This window comes from Perca fluviatilis, chromosome 7, assembly GCF_010015445.1.
Source record: "Perca fluviatilis chromosome 7, GENO_Pfluv_1.0, whole genome shotgun sequence".
Lineage (NCBI taxonomy): Eukaryota > Metazoa > Chordata > Actinopteri > Perciformes > Percidae > Perca > Perca fluviatilis.
Genome location: NC_053118.1, coordinates 1,841,108 through 1,861,798, shown reverse-complemented (window position 1 = coordinate 1,861,798; position 20,691 = coordinate 1,841,108). Strand labels below are relative to the sequence as shown.

Here is a 20,691-nt window from a genome sequence, read left to right as displayed (position 1 = left end):
CTGAGCTAATTCTGGTGAATTTACCCAATATAGGTTCAAACTTAGTAATATAACTAGGAGCACATGCTGTTTTAAAATGACCCTGGTGCAACAGTGGAGGGTTCTGCTCCGATAGATAACATCAGAATGTTACAGTTCTATGAAATTTGCAGATCCTTTAAAACATATCAAGGGTATAAAATAAAGTTTACCTGAGAAGAAGACACAGATGATTTTTTTGTTTATATTGTGTGTGTGTGTGTGTGTGTGTGTGTGTGTGTGTGTGTGTGTGTGTGTGTGTGTGTGTGTGTGTGTGTGTGTGTGTGTGTGTGTGATGCCTAATCGTGATCTCCGGCTGGAGCTCAGTTTGTCTCCGTCTCCTTTTTTTTTCATATTTACCCCATCCCAAAACACGGGCGCTAATTAAGGGCGACGCGCTAATTAATCACTGGAAGTCAAAGTAATTGTGGATCGAAGTTGTGAATTTCCGTCCGAGGAACAAATCCTATCATTCGGAGAACAAGGAGCGTATTTTTTCAAACACCACCCCGACCCCCTGCCCCCCCCCCCCCCCCCCCCGCCCCGCCCAAACCCCCCCCCCAAAAAAAAAAAAAAAAAAAAAAAAAAAAAAAAAAAAAAAAAAAAAGGAGAGAGAGAGAGAAAGCGAGAGCCAGAGCCAGAGAAACGAGAAAGATAAAGGAAAGACAGACGAAACGATAGACTTGTGCGTAAAAAGTACCGGTGCCCCCCTTCTTCTTTTTCTTTCTCAAATTTCCATCAGACAAAAGCCCCAAAACCGGCTGCTTGGATGAACCAGAACCTATCGATCTGTCAGTACTACACCTGGATTCACTGACCAGCCGCACAGCAGGCATGTCCCGAAGGAAGCAGAGCAACCCCAGGCAGATCAAACGTAAGTTTTTGGTTGGTTTTTTTTTAATCTTGTCTAGCCGCTACACGGCGTCTCCGAGTGTGTTGGAGTTTTTGCAGGATATTGTAATGACAGTGACCACACGGAAGCTGATTCAGCAGCGCTCATGTGTTGCCTGTCACGGTCCACGCGCCCCAGTTCTCCCTCCGCAGATAGAGCCTAGGTTGTGTGCGTGTTTTTTATTTTTTATTTTTTATTTTTAAGACATGATTTACAATCCAAATCCCACAATGCTGCTGGCTGGAAAAGTTTTCCCCGCTGTTGCCAAGTTATCCTGCTGTTAGTTTGATGTGCATGTGACTATATTCAAGTTTTCAGTCCAAATTGTGTGTGTGTGTGTGTGTGTGTGTGTGTGTGTGTGTGTGTGTGTGTGTGTGTGTGAGACAGTGCATCACTCTGACTGTGTAGCCTTTCATCGCCACTGATTCTGCATCATAGGCCCGTAACTGTACACTCAATCTCTATCACGCCGTGGCTTTAATACAAAAAAGAATATCCTTTGCTACTAAATGTTTTTAATTGTAGCACATAGACACGCACGTGCCTCACACACACACTCCCATCTCCTTCACACACTCTTCATGTTTTTCCTTTTCCACTTACACACTCACTTGCAAGTGTGTGTGCATACATTTTTTTTTTTACTTCACAGTACAGCCGATAAATATCGACCAGTGTTCTCTGGGATGCCAGTAAAAGAGCAAACAGTGTGGCATGTTTTAAAGTTATGGCATGTTTTAATTTTTAAATTGAAGTAAACATTACCATTTCTCAGGGGAGAAGTGTTCATCTTGTCTCTCAGCAGCATAGTTTCAACATATTGGATTTTCAAATTTAGATGGAAATTTAAACTGAAATTAAGAGGACTATTATTTGTTTTTAAAGGCACGAATACATGAAGTAAAATAAAGTATAACCTCAGGTCCACATTAATCCACCATCGTGTCATATTTACAGTGTTGAATTTTAGGCATAATAAATGTATTTTTTATGAAAGGTTTTTAACAACTTTTCATAATTTTATAGAGCCTGTAGATCATCCTTAAACAGACACACACACACACACACACACACACACACACACACACACACACACACACACACACACACACACACACAAGCACATGGACATAAACACATGTTTGCATCTGAAATCCAGCTGACACACAGCTGAGTGTGTGTGTGTGTGTGCAGTGTGTGTGTGTGTTCAGTTTGTCCACTGAATGCTGCTGCTGCTGCTGCTGTGATTACTTTGGGGTCAGAATATCAAATATCAAACCATTTCCTCTGATTTGTTTTGTACTCGTGATACGGTTTATCCGTGCTTAAGTTATAATGGAGAATTCAGAAGGCAACATTTCTATGTGTGTGTGTGTGTGTGTGTGTGTGTGTGTGTGTGTGTGTGTGTGTCCATGTGTAGGTGTGTATGTTCTTGTGTGTGTGTGTGTGTGTGTCCATGTGTGGGTGTGTGTGTTCTCGTGTGTGTGTGTGTTATCTCACATGCTCATGAACTCATGAGGGCATGTGCGTTTGGTATACAAGAGCTTTTTTGATTTCATCTGTGTGAGACAGAATCTGCGATTTGTGTGTCGTCATTTTTCATTTTACACATAATTATTATTGTTTCACCTTTTTGTACATTTTATTTAAAAGTTTTGAAGGCAATCTTGTCAGGAATCTGGATTTTGTGTTAATGTAGCCTACTGTACATTTTATTTTAATATTTTTTGGAAATAACAAAATTTTAAGTTCAATTAGTTTAACATTATATATATATTTGAGATCATGGGGAAAAGGGTATTGTTAAAAATGCTTTTATAAATTAATAGTTATTGCTCTATAGAACAGTTTGGGTTCAGTATAGTTGTCATAAACTCTGAATCAAAAAATAATTATTTTGGAGAAAGATCTTTTAGTTTGAATTATCTTTAAGTTTGTATCTGTGTTCTGTGCTGCCATCCACCACAAACCGGCAAACACTTCTAATCAACAAAGAAGCACGACAACGTGTGACGTGATAGGCCCACTCATCTTTGGACCAATCCCATCGTAGCATCCAAATTTTGTTGTTGAGCAAAAAGGAAATCTAACGTTTTTGTGTTACGCTTTCGTCTACGTGACCTGGCCTAGTGTGAATTAGTATGTCATGTGTAAGATCTTGTTAATGTGGAGCTGGTGTGCATTTGTATAATCGAGCTCTAGTTAGAAAGAGAAAAGGTCACGAGGCGCCTAGATCCTCTCTCTTACCCCGGGAACTCTGGGGGGAAAAAAGGCAGAGGAGAGCACTGCACAGAAAGTCAGCACAGACAGTCATTCTAAAGGACAAAAAGGTTGTTGGGCGCAGTCCCGCCCCCCTCCCCCCCTCTTCCTGCATACATTGGACCGTTATCTAAAATTGTGATTTATGCAGTATTTTAATATTTTGCTTATTCTTTCCCCTTGGGTGCTCTCTGAGCGGTGATAAAAAGGCGATGCTGAAAGAGCACCATTAATTTGCTCCGATGACTGGGGAGATACGGCCAGATAATGGGAAAGATAAGCAGAGAAGATATACCATCAGAAACCCGATTATTACCATTAAAATTCCAGCCCAGCAATCTGCAGCTGGCTGATAATTCCTTCTCCGTTTCCACCACTTTGGATGATAAGGCAAAAAATAGTCACTCAGTGCTCCTTGATTAGGCTGCCTGGATATCCCGATAATACAGTGATAAATTATGTATTTTCCCCCCTTGTTTTTTTTCTGTGAAACGTTACATCTGATTATTTTTTTTCTATATATAAATATATATTTCTGGCCCCCTTTCTGTATCCCCCTCCCCTTGTTGCTTTTCCAAGAAAACGAAAAAAAAGAAGCCCCATACACTTTTATTGTAATAAGAGTTTGATAGAAAGAGGAGATAGCGGTGGAGGTGTTTTGTGTGGGAGCACATATCAATGTTATCAGCTCATCTCCCAGGGCCAGCTGCTAGCTGCTGTTGTTTTTAGCCTTATCACCCCGTGCCAATATGCCAATAAATTGCCCAGATTGTTAGCCGTTCCAAGGCGGGTCAGTAGAATTTGACAGGAATGATGAAAATATCGCTGATGCTCTGCGGATTGCGATTAGCTGCTGTAATATGATGTGTGAATTCCACCAAGCTCCCTCTATCCTCTCTTCTCACTCCCTCCTTTCCTCCCCTCCCTCCCCGCCTCTCCCGGCTGCTGCTGCTGGTGTCCATACCTCTATTCGTACTGAGAGGAGAACATTTTGATGCTTAATAGGAAGGAAAGATATGAACAGGCTGAATTGAAACCAGGGCCCCTCAGAGTAATTTTTCTGTAAAATTGCCCCCCAAAGTTTCACGGCGTAAAGGGGAATCTGGATGATGTAGGGAGCGTGCCTCCGCCAGTGTTTATGGGAACATATTGAAGCGGCCCTCTGAGGCCATGGGCGGACATCGAATGTCAAATGTGCTTATTAAACTGACTTAGTGTTCTCCCCTTTACTGTTGTCTTCACCATATGGACCGTCTGAGAATTCATGTTGCTTCCTCATACTCGACATTGTCCAACCAGAATCCGGCACCGAGCTGTAGTGATTATACTGCTCTTTTACTGTTAGTTGGTACAGCAGCCGAGCGGCGAGTGCACAAGTCCCCGGAGCTTACCACTATGTCATACTGTCCAAATGCCTAATCTGCTCATGTGATAGTGATCTCACATCTGTAAAGCTGCAGTGTACAGTAATGCCTTTTTGGTATTTTGTTTTATTTTCACCCATAATACCTTGTGGATAAAGTTGGAACACTGGGAGTAGTGATGCTTTGGTAAATATTACTTTCACTATCACATTTTCTTAGATGCATTGTTTTACTAATATATTTCATATTAAAGCCTTTAAGGAATATGATGCCAACTGTTTCGGGGTTGTTCATTTGTAATTGTTTTATACTGACCACCAAGTTATCTTAAATCTTATATAATGTACGTACAACCCTTGGATTAATTTAATTCGGTCTCCAGTCAGTTGTTTCACTAGTCCGTTTGGAAGTGAAGCACAGCCAAACAAGGTTGTTTTTTTTATCGTAGAGACCATTTATTTCCATCTCGGCTCTAGAGTTAATCTCTCCAACTCCTTAGCATAAGGCCACTTTATGTAACGTCAGCATACTGTTTACCATATCAGGTGACATTTCTATCTTTGAGGGGCATTTATCAGAGGCAGATTACAGTAGTAAGGGATAAGGGGAGTGTTTACTGAATTGACTGCCAACATCCTGTATCTGAATTTGTGTGTGTTTGCTTGTGTATACGTTGGTGCATGTACAGTACAGTATGTGTTTTAGCGGAGGGATCGGAGCTGTTAGCTTGATGTATTTTCTCTCTCTCTCAGGGAACAGACTCCTCAGCCATATTTCTTTCTTTTTTTTTGTGCAAGTCGTACACGCCGCGTTTCACCCTTGGCCCACAAACGCTGGCAACTCCAGCAGTCAGATGTTTTGGGGGTGTAAAATCTAAAAAATGTTTGCATGCCAGTCTCCCTGTATATTTAAGGGTTTCTCTTTCATTGGGTGACAATCACGACTTGTCTCTTGTGTTTCTCTTGTTGATTTCTGTCAGAAGAAGAATGGCTGTTGAATGCCAACTTTCCCTCAAACATCTGTTCCCTGCCAATAACAGCTTGTGCCGTTGCCTCGTCTTAGCTGAAGGATCCCCAATTGCCTCCTCACTTTTGACACAAAACAACAATGCAGATGAATGTCATCGTCTTGTAATGTTTCTTGTTTTTCTTCCATTGTGCCTAAAGTACGATGTTTCTTGTACAGAGAAAGTATTTACAACGCTGCTACGACTGCTTATGTCACAGGCTCTACAGCTATAGGGAGAGGAATGTATAGCAGCTGCTGTTTCCTTTGTTGAAAACAGTGCTGTGTGTGTGTGTGTGTGTGTGTGTGTGTGTGTGTGTGTGTGTGTGTGTGTGTGTGTGTGTGTGTGTGTGTGTGTGTGTGTGTGTGTGTGTGTGTGTGATGTGTTGGATGAGCTGGGGTTGGCAGGCGATGGACTGCCGGTGCCTAATCCTGCCCTCTCTGTCGCTGGAGCCTGCAGTGCCTGGACAGCAGTGTGAAATGTGGGCAGGGTTGCTGCAAAGGTGGAGGTCACTTCCTCATGCAGCTTCCTCTTTATCTTCCTCTTTCCTGAATTCCACTGCTATTATTCCAATGGCCGCCAGTCCAAACGGTCACGATTGTGTATTTTTTTAATTCAGACACTGGAACTGTCACAAATGTGAAGAAAATGTTAATTTTGGTACAGTAAGTAAGCAAAGTTTGTTTACATAGCACTCATCACTGACAGAGTCACAAAGTGCTTCACAGGCCAAATAAATAAATATATTAAAGCCAAATGATAATCAATTAAAATCACAATAAATCATGGTAAACTACAATAAATCACAAAGACATCAAATACATAGTAGTACAGTCAACAATGTGGATAACTAAAACTAGAAAAAAGGTGTGTCTTTAGCTGCTTACACTGACAAACATTGGAGTGTAATGTTTCTATTAAATATTCGAGTGCAGTCTTTGTGAGTCCTGTATAGAGTCCATTTTACCCATTTTCTGTCCAGCTGTGCTTTTTGTAGCCTTAGTGTGTGTGTGTGTGTGTGTGTGTGTGTGTGTGTGTTTGTCAATCTTTCCATCAAAATGATTTCTTCCACAATTATTAGCCATTGGTTCTTCGTTGGTTTTGTGTTTCGAGTGATAGCTAGCTACTAGCAGTATTTTGATCAAATATCTATCAGTAGCAATAATATTTTCTGCAGAGAATTTACACAGATAAAGCACCAAACAACTTTTAGCTCAACACTTTTTTTTTCAATTCATGGTCAATAAAGCTAATTTATATGACATTATACCTATTCTTTGAGTTTGAAAAAAAGCAGAAATTATGAAATCTTTTCACTAATAGTTAAGATCAGAGGATGTTGAGTGGATCACAGACTGGGTTATGTCAAAGTTTAGTCATTATACTGTTGAATGAAACAATGTGTCAAATGCTATAAAATTGAATACAACTCCCAAAATTCAATGGAGTAGTCTTTAATTTTACCTGCGAAAAAGTACATCCATACATCCATGTTATTTTGGGGAATTTGGTTGAAAGAAACCCATATTTTTGATGTAAAAAACTTTGAAAATGGGTCCAATTTGACCCGAGAATAACACGAGGGTTAGGAACCTCGTACCCTAGTATTTGTTCCCAAACAACATGACAATGATCTACATCAATAGACCCGCACCCTCGCCCTGCTAATCACAATCAGAATCAGAAAAGGATTTATTGCCAAGTAGGTAACACTTATAAGGAATTTGGTAACCCTTATGGTGCATACATAATCCTATTAAACAATACATTAAACAAACAATAAATACAGAAACAAAAGCGGCTTTTCTTCTAGATTGTACGTTTGGGTCCCTGACCGTATTCCTCTCTGTTTATTTAGATTTGATATCAATGATGCCCATTGAGCCCCCAGGTAACAATTGACTTTCAGCCTGCTTTGAGTTAATAGCCTTGTCTCTTGCTTGTAGGGATCAATATTGGTATTAATTAATCACCATTATCAAGAGCAGGATCTAGTTCCATTTGTTGTTACATCAGCAAAATATCAATAGAGAAAGTGGACTCCCTGATCGTCATGGCAACTTCATCTCTCAGGTCAAAGAGAGTTTATCTTATCTTGCTGCTGAGAGTGGCAAACTGCTCAGGAATCTAGTTTAGACTCAAAGATCATCGATTTAAGCCTTTTTTCACCCCCACCTTGTTGTTTCAGGAGAGAGAGGGGTTGAAAAAGAAGAAGAAGAAAGAAAAAAAACACAGAGAAAGGCAGCATTCTAATCACAACAGAGATGTAAGATTTAAATATTGATGTCCAAAGGCCATTACAGCAAAGAGGGCCTCCGGTCTCGCTGTTGTTCAAGTACGTCCTTTTAAGACCCAGACAAAGCTTTGATTATCAGAGGTGTCACCGTGGAGTATGTCTGTATAGCTGACAGTGTGGGACTGCAGGGGAGATCAGTTTCCTGCAGAATGTTAACACATCACACTCTACATCCTGGTATTTCTACAGGCCTCAGCCTACAGTACATCCTGGCACTCACTGTCTATGGTGCTCATGATATTGGGACTAAGCAAAGTTTTGTTGATCTGGAACGATGGAACGATCAGTTTCTACAGGAAATGGATTGCCAACTATTTTGATAATCGATCATCTTTGAGCGTCTTCGTGTTGTAGTTGGTCACGGTGGTGCCAATATTTGCTTCTGTAGTTTTTAACACGTTTTCTTGCGAGCATGAGAGTGTGTGTTTGTGCGGCAAGAGACAGACAGATGTCATTGTATGGGAACATGCAGTGACAATAAAGGCATTTATTAATTAATTAATTCATTCATTCATTCATTCTTTCTTTCTTTAACATGATCACGTTTGTTTGTGAAATCATAATCTGCAAACTAACTAGCATCTATAGCTGTCAAAAAAATTAAGAGTAGAAAAAAGTTAAATATTTCTCTCTGAAATTTAGTAAATTAAAAGAATAATAGTAGCATTCCTTTAAGATACACAGGCAAAGTACCTGGAACTTATACTTAATTACAGTACTTGAGTAAATGTAATTAGTTACTTTCCATGACTGCCAATATAATCATAAGCATCATTTGTCTGAACATATTAAGAATTAGCTTATCTTAAATTCTTATTTTGGGTCAATATTTTTCCACACAGGCATTATTGCACATTCTTCTTAACATGCACACTGTTTTGTGCATTGTACGATGAAACAGCAGCTTGATTAGGAATAGGATTGGGCATCGAGAACCTGTTCCAAGTTGGAATGGTTTCAATAGTTACGATTCCAATGCAATCATTTAAAAAAAAAAATTGGAATCGTTTGGAAAATGTGGTTACGATCATCAGTTTTGTTTTCGGTAGCGGCCAGTGTACTTCCACACACTTGTTGTGTTGTGTGGCTTTATTTTACAAGATTTTAAAGAATCGGAATCGAGCGTGGATAAGAACCGGAATGGAAAGGAAGAATCAGAATCGGAATCAGAATTGTTAATATCAAAACGATGCCCAACCCCAATTAGGAATTTGAGTAATGAGTATAGTATGTAGCTGTAGCGTGGAGTAGCCTCTTCTCATGCTAAGTTCCAGGTCTGGTGTGAGCTACAGTATTTGGGTGGCGGCAGGCCTGGATGTACCTCATCATGCTGCAGAATGCTCCTCGGGGTTGGAGCAGAGAGCAGGGGCACTGCCTGCTATTTTTTTTTTTTCTTCCTCTTTTTGCCTCCGGGACACAATTGCCTCATTTAACATTCTCTATTTGGCCCCTGCCAAGAGGGGAAATAGCCAGGGTGAGTAAGAGAGGCCGCCACACATCATGAATTCTTCTTTCATTTAACTTGCACAGTCCCTTTTCACCTCGGTGATGCACATGGATCAGGAATGAAGATATTGCTCAATTAAGGGGATTTCTGAGGTTGCTCCTGAGGTATTGCGGTTATTTTTGTGCCATGCCGAGGTTTTGATGTATCATGGATATAGATATTGGGTTCATCACATTTGTGTGATGCTTTGACATCTCCATAGCCCAGAAGAGAAACTGCTCTGCGCCTGCAACAGGAACGTGCCTCTGCCTTATTCAAGACATTATGTTTGTCAGTCTTCCTTCACAGGGATGTAAAGCACTTTTATGTCAATATTCAAATTTGTTTTGTTTACTTCAATTTAATTAGCTACAGCTAATCAAAACATTTTCATGGAATATGTCAAAAGTGATATTAGGATTTTGACTGAATCTTGGACGAGAGAAAGGAAAGGGACTCCTTGTAAATATGACTCACGTTTTGCAGCAGGCATTGTCACAGTATGTTGTGGAAGTGGAATTATTGCCCGAGCCTTGAGTTTAACTTCAACCACATAAATTGTTTCAGCAATTAAAAAATACATGAAATGTTTTTTTTTTTTTTTTTTCTTAATTGATGATAATGAAAGGGGATAATTATGGTGAGCAGCGTTTCCAGAGCAGGATAGTAGCTGGCAGTGATGCCCTAATAGCTGCTCAGTGTAAATCTCTGGCTTGGCAGGAATTACTGAGGATGTATTTGTGGGGGGCAGGGCGATGCAGAACTTTGCATTGGGATGAAATGCAGCAGGCTGTATAGTTAAGGGATAGGTGGCAACAGAGGATTAAGTAACAAGCTTTTCAGTTCAATTTGTACATCAGCATTTTGCTGCCAGAAGAACGGCACAAAACGCACAGCATCTTAAGGCCTCGCTGGAAAATCACTAATGACAAAGCTTTGTAAATAGATAAACAATTTATGTCAAATATGCTGAAAATATAAAACAAACTTGAAAATATGTTAATACTATAAAGAGGCTGTGTTTTGATTTGCACCATTGCAAAGCTGGCAAAGCTGTTGACAGCACAGCTTACACATCATGTGATCAGAGGCCATATCTGCCTGTGTGTGATTAGCACTGAGCACTGCCACAGTACAGAAATAGCCATAACGGAGCCATTACTCCCAACACTTTAATGATGATCGATTATATTTGCTGTAAATTATGCAAATCAGATTAGACAGAGTGTGTGTGCGGTATTGGACAGTGACGAAAGGAGTGACGTGTTGCAAAGTACACGTCTCCTGCTTCTTATTATTTCAAAGCTGGGCTTTGTGAAGTGACAGAGTAAACATCCAGAGAGAAATGCAGCCGCTATTATTTCAGAATCAGCCAATTTTCTTTCTCTGTGTATTTCAGAGAATGCTTATCTGGTAATTACTAAAAACTGTTGACATTGAGCAAGTGCTGTAGCCAACTAAAATGCCTTTTTGTCTTATGATATCAGATTGGATTTTTATCTCAGCTTCACGCAGTCATGCATTCCTGAAAACCAAAGATAACTGGCTCAAACTCCTTATTTCCACCACGAGGGTAAAATTAAGAGCCTCGTTTTTTTTTTGAAAAACTACAATCATTACATCCTGCATTCATTTCTGTGGTGAAATACTGATAACATTTTCTCCCCTTCTGGTTGAGTCTAGAATGTGCCTGTGAATCTCCGAGACATACATTTGTCCATAATCAAGTATTTTTTATTATTTATTTTTTTTAAGCTTCAGAAACAGGATAACAACTGGGTCAGATGATAAGCCCGGGCAAAACAGGGAAAAAAAGCCTCCTCTGATAGACGAGGAGAAAATCTGATTGATTGATGTCTGCTGGCTTTGCCACCATCACAAGCCAGTTGACAGTTAGTTTGGGATCAGATGATTTCACTCTTAAGATTGGGGGTTGAGGGGAAGCTAGGCAAATATGAAGGTCAATGGCTCTTCTCCTCCTCTCTGTATCTATCTCTCCCTCGCAATAGCTTGCTTTGACAAACTGTAATGTGTTGCTAAGCTTTGTGGCAGCAGGACACATGGTCATAGTTTGTTCAGTAATATCCTATTGCAGTAATCTCACGAGGAATGATTGAAAGTGGTGCAGGAATCTGGTACAAGCAGGGACCCGTTGACATCATCAGCTGCTGTGGACTGGCAGATGTCTCCTGACTTGTTTGAACTGAATTTTCCCATGGGATCCAATAAGTTAAACAACAGCTTTGACTCGACGTGAATCTGTTATTGTAAGCAGGATCTGATAAGACGGCACCATATTATGAGTTTGTGTAGCAAAGAGGCCAAAAATGGAATCTCGTCGGCGAGTGTCTCTCTGCGGTTTCGGAAAGAAAGACCAACATGGAACTGTGACAAAGGATGATTGGATGCATATTGTAAATAAACACCCAAGTCTTTCACGACTGCCTCTCAGTCTCTCCGTAAAGATGTTCCATACAACATTTCATGTCTTCTCGCTGCTCAGATCGTGTATCGCTAAGATGAAGCGACAAGACCTGCTCCGGGTTTGACCCTGTGCTGCAAAAATAACAGTAACACTTGAATTAGGTTTTAACCAAAACAAACTCTTGAGAGATATTTTTTTGGTCTGAAAAAGCCGTAATATTGCCAGCGTTTGTCATTTTGTTCCTTTTAGCTATTGTTACGGAGCTGAAATGTAATAAGACGGGCCTCGGGTGCCCTGTAGTGATGTCTGTGATATTAAATACAAGGCCTTGGTTTCTCTGAGTTTCCATCTCTAATACACATAACAGACATGTCCATTAGCTTTGTATGGGTCTGCTTTCAAGATCAAGGTCTCACTTGTAATGAAGTGCCTATGCAAATGCAAGTCAAATTCAAGTATTGTGAATCACTTGTTCTAATCAAGTTTTTTTTCTTTTCCTGAAAGAAATGTAGCCTCCATTCAGAGCCACCAACCAAACAATTAAAAAAAAGGATAATCCGAAGACAATCCCCATCCAAATGGAACCGGACATCATTTAGGGGAAGAGACAACAACTCTTTGTTTGTTTGAAGTGGCTGATATGACAACCTTCTTGTCAAAGACTCAGGGCGAATAAAAGGGATTTGTAATTACCATAATTATCTCTTATATGTTTTCACCTAATGATGTCCATTAAGTGCCGGAGGCTTCATTTAGAGACTGCCTGACTGTAGGTTGGCATAGACTCATAATACAGCATGTTACATTACACGGCGCACAAGTAATGAACTTCTTTCATCAGAGATGTTTATCGCCCCAGTGCTTCTGGGGGGAAAAGCCAATATACTTCAGCTTTTTGTTACAGTTGGATTATAACAATTCTCATAGTTCCCACTTATCTTTCAAATTTCCTCCACATGTGATATCAACCCAATTGGCTTCATGTCTAAACAGGATGGCTCCCTAATCTAGACCACTGTTCGTTTCTTGTAAAACATCTCATTTTGTGGCTTAGGCTGGTGGCTGCCTTATCGTTACATAATTCAGTGCCCTCGCCGTGATTTTCTTTGTGGCAATTTATTTAAATTCCCCCATGTTTATATATTTCCTGTCTTCTTTTCATTCACAATGATTGCCTTTCATGAGTTCAAAGACTCATCTTCGAGACGTTTGGTAACGTCACCGATATGAATTCACAGTGGAGAGAAAGAAAGAGAAAAACTATTTTGTTGGAGAGCAAAAAAAAAGAAGTGTTAAAAAAAAGTAGGAGTGTTAGTGCATGTCCATCTCTGTCTCGGGGCCGAATCCAGAGGTTGAACCTCTCCTGATCACAAGTGCAGATATAGCACTGTAACAGTCCACACATCAGCAAGTACAGCGTCTGAGAACTCATGCCTGAGTACATGTGTGCTGTTCTGCTCCTGTGCTAAGGCCCTCAGTCCTGCATGTGGCTCTGCTCCTGTGGTTGCTTTGGTCTTTGTCCGCCACCTATCAGCATATCAGCAGTGTCTCTGAAGCCCAGTTGTATAATGCACCATTTATGGCTTTGTGGAGGGAGATGGCGGTCGAGCGGCGGAATAGCTCCAGGCCTTCCCCTCAGTGAGTGGATTAACGGCGGCCTGCTTTAGCGCACACTGCCGCGGTGTGAAATCGGCCCCGCTTCGGCGGCGGTGATGAGGCTCCCTCTCTCTCTTTCTCTCTCTTTCTCCCCCTCTCTTTTCTCTCTCTGTTTCCTCACCTCCATGCAAAGCCTCTCCCAGCCATCTGTGAAATGTGGAAACTCTGTGTCTAAGTTGAGTTCAGATCCCATCCCCTCGTCAAGCCGAGGGCCAGGAAGCAAATGGGCAGGCACTCGGCGGAGGGGGTTTGCAGGGGAGGAGGGAAGGAGAGACAGAAAGAGAGAGAGAGAGAGAGAGAGAGAGAGAGAGAGAGAGAGAGGAGGGTGAGGTGGTGGTGGTTGTGAGGGTGGTGGTGGGTGGATACGGGTTGGGGGGGGGATCAGCTCACTGATGTTGTGCCGCGTGTGCAGGAACCCTGCCTGTTCTCCGCGGGCGAGTTGGAGGAGGGTCCAGGCCTGGGTGCCGGCCGAGAGATCTCTGGTTCCTGCTTGCAGGTCCAAATCCCCCCTCTGTGTATGTGTGTCTGTCTGTGTGGAGGCGAGACGGTGGCACAGCTCCCCTGAGCCCCTGCCCAGTCCTTTGAAGATAAGATGGTGATACAGAGTCCCTTTCGGTACGTCGCTAACCGATGGTCTTTGTGCGACACACATGCCTCTCTCCTTTGGAGCCTGCAGCTAAAACACCTATGGTCTTTACCGAAACGAATCGGCTGCGTGGCCTCGGGTCAAATTAGATTATGAATGGGTGACAAAATCCTAGATCGTATGTTTAGGATATTTTTTCCCCACCATTTCATGCTGATAACGTAGACTTCTGCGGGGGTTGATATTGTATTTCTATTTGATTTCCCCTCCACTGGGAAGAATCACTTTCATAAATTCTCCTCATACAGTCACTGCTGACTTCATTCTTTCAGTTTTCCATGGCAACGAGTTGTCATCTTAACTCTGCTGATTTCCCTGCTATGTGAGCTGTATTGCTCTTGATCATGACAGTTTTTTAAACACGTTTCTCCTCTGCATGTATAAGCATATTTTGTGGCCCTCGCGGGCCAATTCTCCCACTTCTGGCTCTCCACAGCAGCTTTTCACAAGAGCGACCATCATAATCAGGCTTTTGAATTATGAACTCAATATTCCATTTACTTTTTTTTTCTCTCTATCCTGTGGCTTTGGGGTTCTGATCTGTGCATAATGTCTTGTGATTGCATGGCATTATGGTGGTTTGGAAAGCCCAATGGAGGCCCAGCCGCGCATCATCTTTCCATAGACAATGTGGATCTCTGTGTCTCTCTGAGCTCATCAGGGATGGGGCGTTGATTGCTTTTTGATACCCCTCCAACGTGGATGAGGTCCTGCATACATCAGCTAATTAGAATGTACTTATAGTGTGTGTGTTTGTGTGTGACAGACCCCACACTTCTCATCAGATCCTCAGCCCAAGTGCTCTAACCACACTCACTAAAGGCTTTATCAAATTCCCGACAAGAAAAGAAAAGCTATACAGTGCAGGGCTGGACCGGGCGGGTGGGTGTGGGGTTGTGTGTGTGTGTGTGTGCATGCGTGAATGCATGCGTGCATGCATGCGTGCGTGGGTAGGTGGGTGTGGGGTTGTGTGTGTGTGTGTGTGTGTGTGTGTGTGTGTGTGTGTGTGTGTGTGTGTGTGTGTGTGTGTGGGTGGGTGGCTGGGTGTGTGTGTGTGTGTGTGATTTGATGTCAGGGGAAAATAAAACAGAAATTGAAAAGAGAATTCAAAACGACGGGAGTTATTTCAGTATTTAGTTCCACAAACCATATTCATACACATATAGGGAAAATCTGATGACAGCTGTCCAGTTTTAACCATGAAAAAGATGACTGTGTTTAAGAAGAAACCTCCTTGCTACTGTTCAAGACCACATTCAGTAGTCTCACAAACTGGCAGCAGTGGAGTTAACTTCATCCCGGTGTATCTAATGACGGTCGCTTTGCTAGAAGCTCTGAATGGATGGCACAGCAGTGTGTGTGTGTGTGTGTGTGTGTGTGTGTGCAGCAGCTAATTAGGCAGCACAAATGACTGAGTGCTATCATCTCATGCACCTTGATGATATTACTAGGGCTGGGTATAGCCGATGGTTTCCCGAATCGATTCCGATTCACAAGGTCCCGATTCGATTGCATTTCCTATTCGATTCAATATCAATTAGGTTATGGAATTTTCAGTAACAATACCAATTTTGGTTGGACATAAAAGAGATTCTCAGCGAACGTGTGCTGTAAATTGTACAAGAAAGAAGCAATCCTCAACTATTTTTTTTTTCAAAATGCACTAGGTTAATGTTTACATTAAGAATGAACTCCCAAAACGGGGGTTGATTCACCACATCCATGGTGACAAGGCATGTATTAAAAGATCGATTTCATTCACGATTTTAATTGGAGAATCGATTATTATTTTAACCCAGGCCTAGATATCACGGTCGTGAAGCATCAGAGAGGGACCTGGTGAAAGTGTTGCTGTTGCCTCACTGACTTTTTGGATTGCAGGGAATTTTAAACACGCACACACACGCACACACACACACACACACACACACACACACACACACACACACACACACACACACACACACACACACACACACACACACACACACACGCGCAGGAAAAAGTCCTGCTCACCAAACACCCTAGCCCATGCTATGATCTGTGGAAGGTGCTGTGGAGTCTGTATATATTTCATAAAGGCATCCTATTACACCCCCATGGCTTGTGGGGAGCAGTTACACTGTGGTCTAGTCCCCAAGCAGCGGAGAATAAAGTGTAGGACGTGGCACTGGTACAGAAATCTAACTGCTGTTTCCTCAGGTAATCTTGACTTGGATCTTAATTCCAATAAAGTGTTTTTTTTTCTTCTTCTTCTTCACAGCATAAGCCAGATCCAAGCAAGAACACTCCACCCTGTATTTCTGCGGTCATACTTTATTGAATATCATTTCAGATAAGAGGTGTAATCCTTTGGGTGGAAGTGATGTATATTGACCAGCTCAATGATAGCGATACAGTGCATGTCTCTGATCTGAAAGTGGTAAATAACGATTTGTGTCATCGGCTCAGTCAAATGCCGTGGAATATTGAGAACGTTCCTTATTTTTGTCACTCTCCAACTTTGTCAGACTCTGTCTGAATATTTAAAATGTAACTGCCGATGCAGACAGGAAAGATGCAGGGAGTTGTTTCTTTTGTGCTGAGTACAATCACATCACCAAAAGTGATTTAACGTTGGCAGTGTTTATGTTGGACCCCATCACTCATAGTAAGTGTCTCGAGAAATTAGGTTTAAAAGAAGCACTGCACCAACATAGAATTTAAGTAAACTTAAAATTAAATTAAGAGAAAAAAAGTATTACCAACCAAATACAGTTAAGTAAGTGTAGTACATATTACACCAATGACCTTATATCAGCCTACATAAAACAATATGACCATTGTATTTTAATATCCTGGATAAACACATTGGCATAGTGCAGCACATGCAGTGTAAGGTAACAATGTTTTGTGTGTGAAATCTTTATTTGCGAAGTAACTGGTAACTCGGTGTCACATTAATGTAATGTAGTGGAGGCGAGGTGTTAAGTAACTGGGCAAAATACAACTTTAAGTTAACTTTCCTTAAATTGTAGTTGCATGGGTGCCCGGATTGCTCACCTGGGAGAGCGGGCGCCCATATAAAGAGGTTTACTCCTCAACGCAGTGGGCCCAGGTTTGACTTCGACCTGCGGCCCTTTGCTGCATGTTATCCCCTCTCTCTCCCTTTTCATGTCTTCAGCTGTCCTGTCAATAAAGTCCTTAAAATCTGTTGAAAAACTGTTGTTGCATTAATAGAACGCTTGATTTGAAAGCACTCAGATTATTAAATACATCTGACTTTAAACATTTGTGTTAATCAGCATGTTAATTTGATTTGGAAAAACTTCATTAATTTGCGTGTTACCAATTGAAGTAATTTGTTTAAGTTGGTCAAACAGTTTACCTTTTTCAGTGTAGCAGAGAATGGAAATACTGAAGTTAGTAATCAAATAAGGTTTGTGTGGGGTCTGCAACACATGCAATGATTTTTTAACATATCTTATTCATTCATTTAAATACTAAAATATATACGTGAAATGTGCATAGAAATGAGATGTATACCTATCTATACAATTGATTTTGAAACTGATCAAAATCCTAATTATTGTTTTATTAAATGATTTGTTTTGGCCGCCAAACACCTCCAGTGTAGTGTATCGGTAAATCCTCTGTCGTCTCTGCAGAGAGCGCGCTGGAGATCAAGCAGTGAGCCAGGTCACTCAGGGCAATACGCCACTGTTACAGTCTCACCTCTCAGAGTGACGGGGCTTCTTCCATCAGCAGAGAGCAGCCCTCTCTGCTCCCACATGGTTCATTTCATCAGGGTTTGTTTTATCTTGACGGGCCAGGCCCATGACTCCCGAGCACTGATAGTCCAATAAGACTGCAAGAGAGCGTCACCGGGGCAATGTGGAGACTGAAACAGACCTTAACAGGGTTAAGTTTCTCTTCCCATTAAGTTTGTGTGTTTGTGTTTGCATGTGCGCACGCGTGTGTGTGTCTGTGTGTGTGCCTGTGTGTGTGTGCGCGCGCTGATTCACTGACCTTCCGTGTGTGTGTTAAACTGTTTGAGCAAAAAGTTCAGTTTGAAGAATTCAGAGTGTACCGGAATGGCACATGAATGGTGACAGATTTAGCAGAAAAATATGTATCATGAATAAAATGCTAATTCATCTTTGAAGCATTTAAAAAAAAAAAAAAAAAGAAGAATATGCCAAAGCTGCGGTAGAGCTAACACATCTAATTCTAAAACACAAGAAAGAAAGAAAGGTCTGGCCGTTCTGCTCAGAACTGTTCAATTCCATGAGCCTGCAGAGAGTGCCATGTTTACTTGCCTTTGCATAGAAGAAGAGCAATGAATGCTCTGGGTTCCCTGTAAAGACAAACATGAAAGGAATCACCAAGAGTTTTTTAGGCCCTTTCTCTTGTGCTGTGTGTAATGCAGCTTCTTTACTGCCTAGGTAGTCTCTGCCATCTGACTGCTGTTTGAAGTCAGCAGAAGTCGACAGTATTTGCTTTTTTAGCAAATTTTCTCCCACTGTGTCTCTCTGTTGCATTTGAACGTGTGACCAGTGTGGAGCCTATCAGTTCACTCTTTGGAAGAAATGGCTGAAATTGGGCGTCTGGTTCGTCTGTGGGTTGACGATGAGGTCTTCGCAAGTGAGGGGCTTGGCGTCCATTGTTGTGTCGCGGGGTGAACTTGATTGACAGCTACGGGTGGAGGAGGAGGTGGGCAGCGATGGAGGAAGTTGGACAGAGAGGGTGGAGGGTGCACGAAAAGTTTCAGCTCAGACCTGCTGGGGTGCGATCTCACCAAAGCACCAAACGTGGGCCGATATCCCCCCCCCCAAACCACAAAAAAGTGACAGAGGGTAGAAGAGAGGGAGACGATCAGATAGAGCGTTTGAGAAAAAGAAAAGGGGCTAACAGTGCCAGACAAATACAGGCAGCCCAATTCAACAAACCCAAACGATCCTTCCTTTATTTACGCCAAATTATTGTTTAATACCTTTTTGAATGTTGTTTTTCCCCAAAAATTAAAATATGTCTGAAAATGTACTTTTACATGAACACAACATAGGAAAAGAAAAGATAAATTAGCCTATTCGTAAAAAACAGCATCAACAAAATTGAACGCTTACCGGCCTGTAGGTATGGTAGCCGCTGTAGCCATCCACATATACAGATGTGCCTTCCACATGTTTGTTTGACATTAAAACATCAATGTGTAAAATATATATATATATATTTTAATAGCTTAGTATTGTAGGGCAACGTAAAAAGGTTTGTGTATATGCTTTAGGCCGCCCTACATGTTAGGCCCAGTTTATTATGCAACTCAGTTTTATACAATATATGTAGTAGGGGGTCCCTGCTTGTCTCTCTTTCAGGTAAGGGGTCTGTAGCCAAAAAAAAACACTGAAGACCACTGGTCTAAAGTTAGCAGAAATTACCATTTAAACAACTACACAAATCTAAGAATTTGACCAGTTGATACTCAGAAAGTACAAGATTCAATACATATTTCAGCGTTTCCATCTAATGCTTCTGCTCCTGTGCTCCTACTCCACCGAGCTGCTTCTCTGCAACACCTCTTTGCCTTGTAACATCCAACAGTCCTGCCATAGAGCCCACTGAATTAAAACATGCAGCATATCCTCTTCCCAATATACTCTACTGTATGTTTTCCTAGTTCGGCGAGCGCATCCGTGTGGAATTGAAGCACAGAGTGCTATTTCCAGTGGCATTATCCAGTGGGTGTGTATGAAAGCTGCTCCTTTTCTCTAGTGGGGTGGCGTGTGGGTGGGTTCGAGGGGAGGCTGGGAGGCTGCTGAGACCCCAGCGTTATCAGCACCAGATGCAGGTTGACTTCAGACTTTCAATGGAAGGTAAAGAGAGAGAGGGGGGAAATTAATGAGAGCCATAAAGCCAGCAGGATAAATAATTAGCCAACTGCTCCTAAGACCCGTCCCTTCATTAGCAACTACCAATAAATTCTCCTTTCAAAGTTTGTTTGTCAAAACTACAACCTAATGCAGTTGGCTCTTTTTTTGTGTCGCGATTGCATGCATGTGTGCATTTTTCAGATTCATTTGTTGCGTTTTTTTTGCTGTGCTGTCCCTCTTCATTTGTCATGCATAGCCGAGTGACAGGTTTCTCTGTCCTGCCACCGATAATTGGCCGGACCAGTGCTTCCTCCAAACATGTGCAGCACAGACCGACAGAATAAAAGACAATTCAGCTGTCGTAGCATTCTTCATAAATCATCTGGATTAGAGTGTCATATTTGTGTCCACATTTTTGTTCAGAATAATCACAAGGACATAATGTTGCTTGTTTAGTCGTGGCTGTTCCCCAGTTGCAGCTTTTTCGAAACAGTGCGGGCTGTAAAACACATTGCTTTGAACAGATACAGAACCAGACGGGCCTCAAAACCGCATTTAGGTCCGCCAATTGATGACATTTCACTGAACTGATTGCTACTTTGCCGTGCCCCTCGTCAGGATCAAAGCTAATTTTGCTGCATTAGAGGACACTTTGTGCCGGTGTACTGTGTGTTGATCTGGAGTGTTTTACATGCGGTTCGCTCCCTGAGGATTTTGTATTATTGTTGTCACACTATATGGAGCACAGCCACTTGTATTGTTCTAATACTCCACCGGTAGATTTGAAAAGAGCT

At 41.7% G+C, this 20,691-nt stretch overlaps 1 protein-coding gene across 1 annotated transcript in view; it reads left to right on the top strand.

Annotated features, from left to right (window-relative positions):
• The first annotated feature begins 632 nt into the window (after positions 1-632).
• Positions 633-20,691, top strand: part of zfpm2a (zinc finger protein, FOG family member 2a) — a 136,009-nt gene continuing 115,950 nt past the window's right edge. The window contains exon 1 of the mRNA XM_039805936.1: positions 633-892. Within this exon, the coding sequence (XP_039661870.1) occupies positions 853-892 (40 nt within the window). The 5' untranslated portion in view covers positions 633-852. The remainder of the gene's footprint in view (positions 893-20,691) is intronic.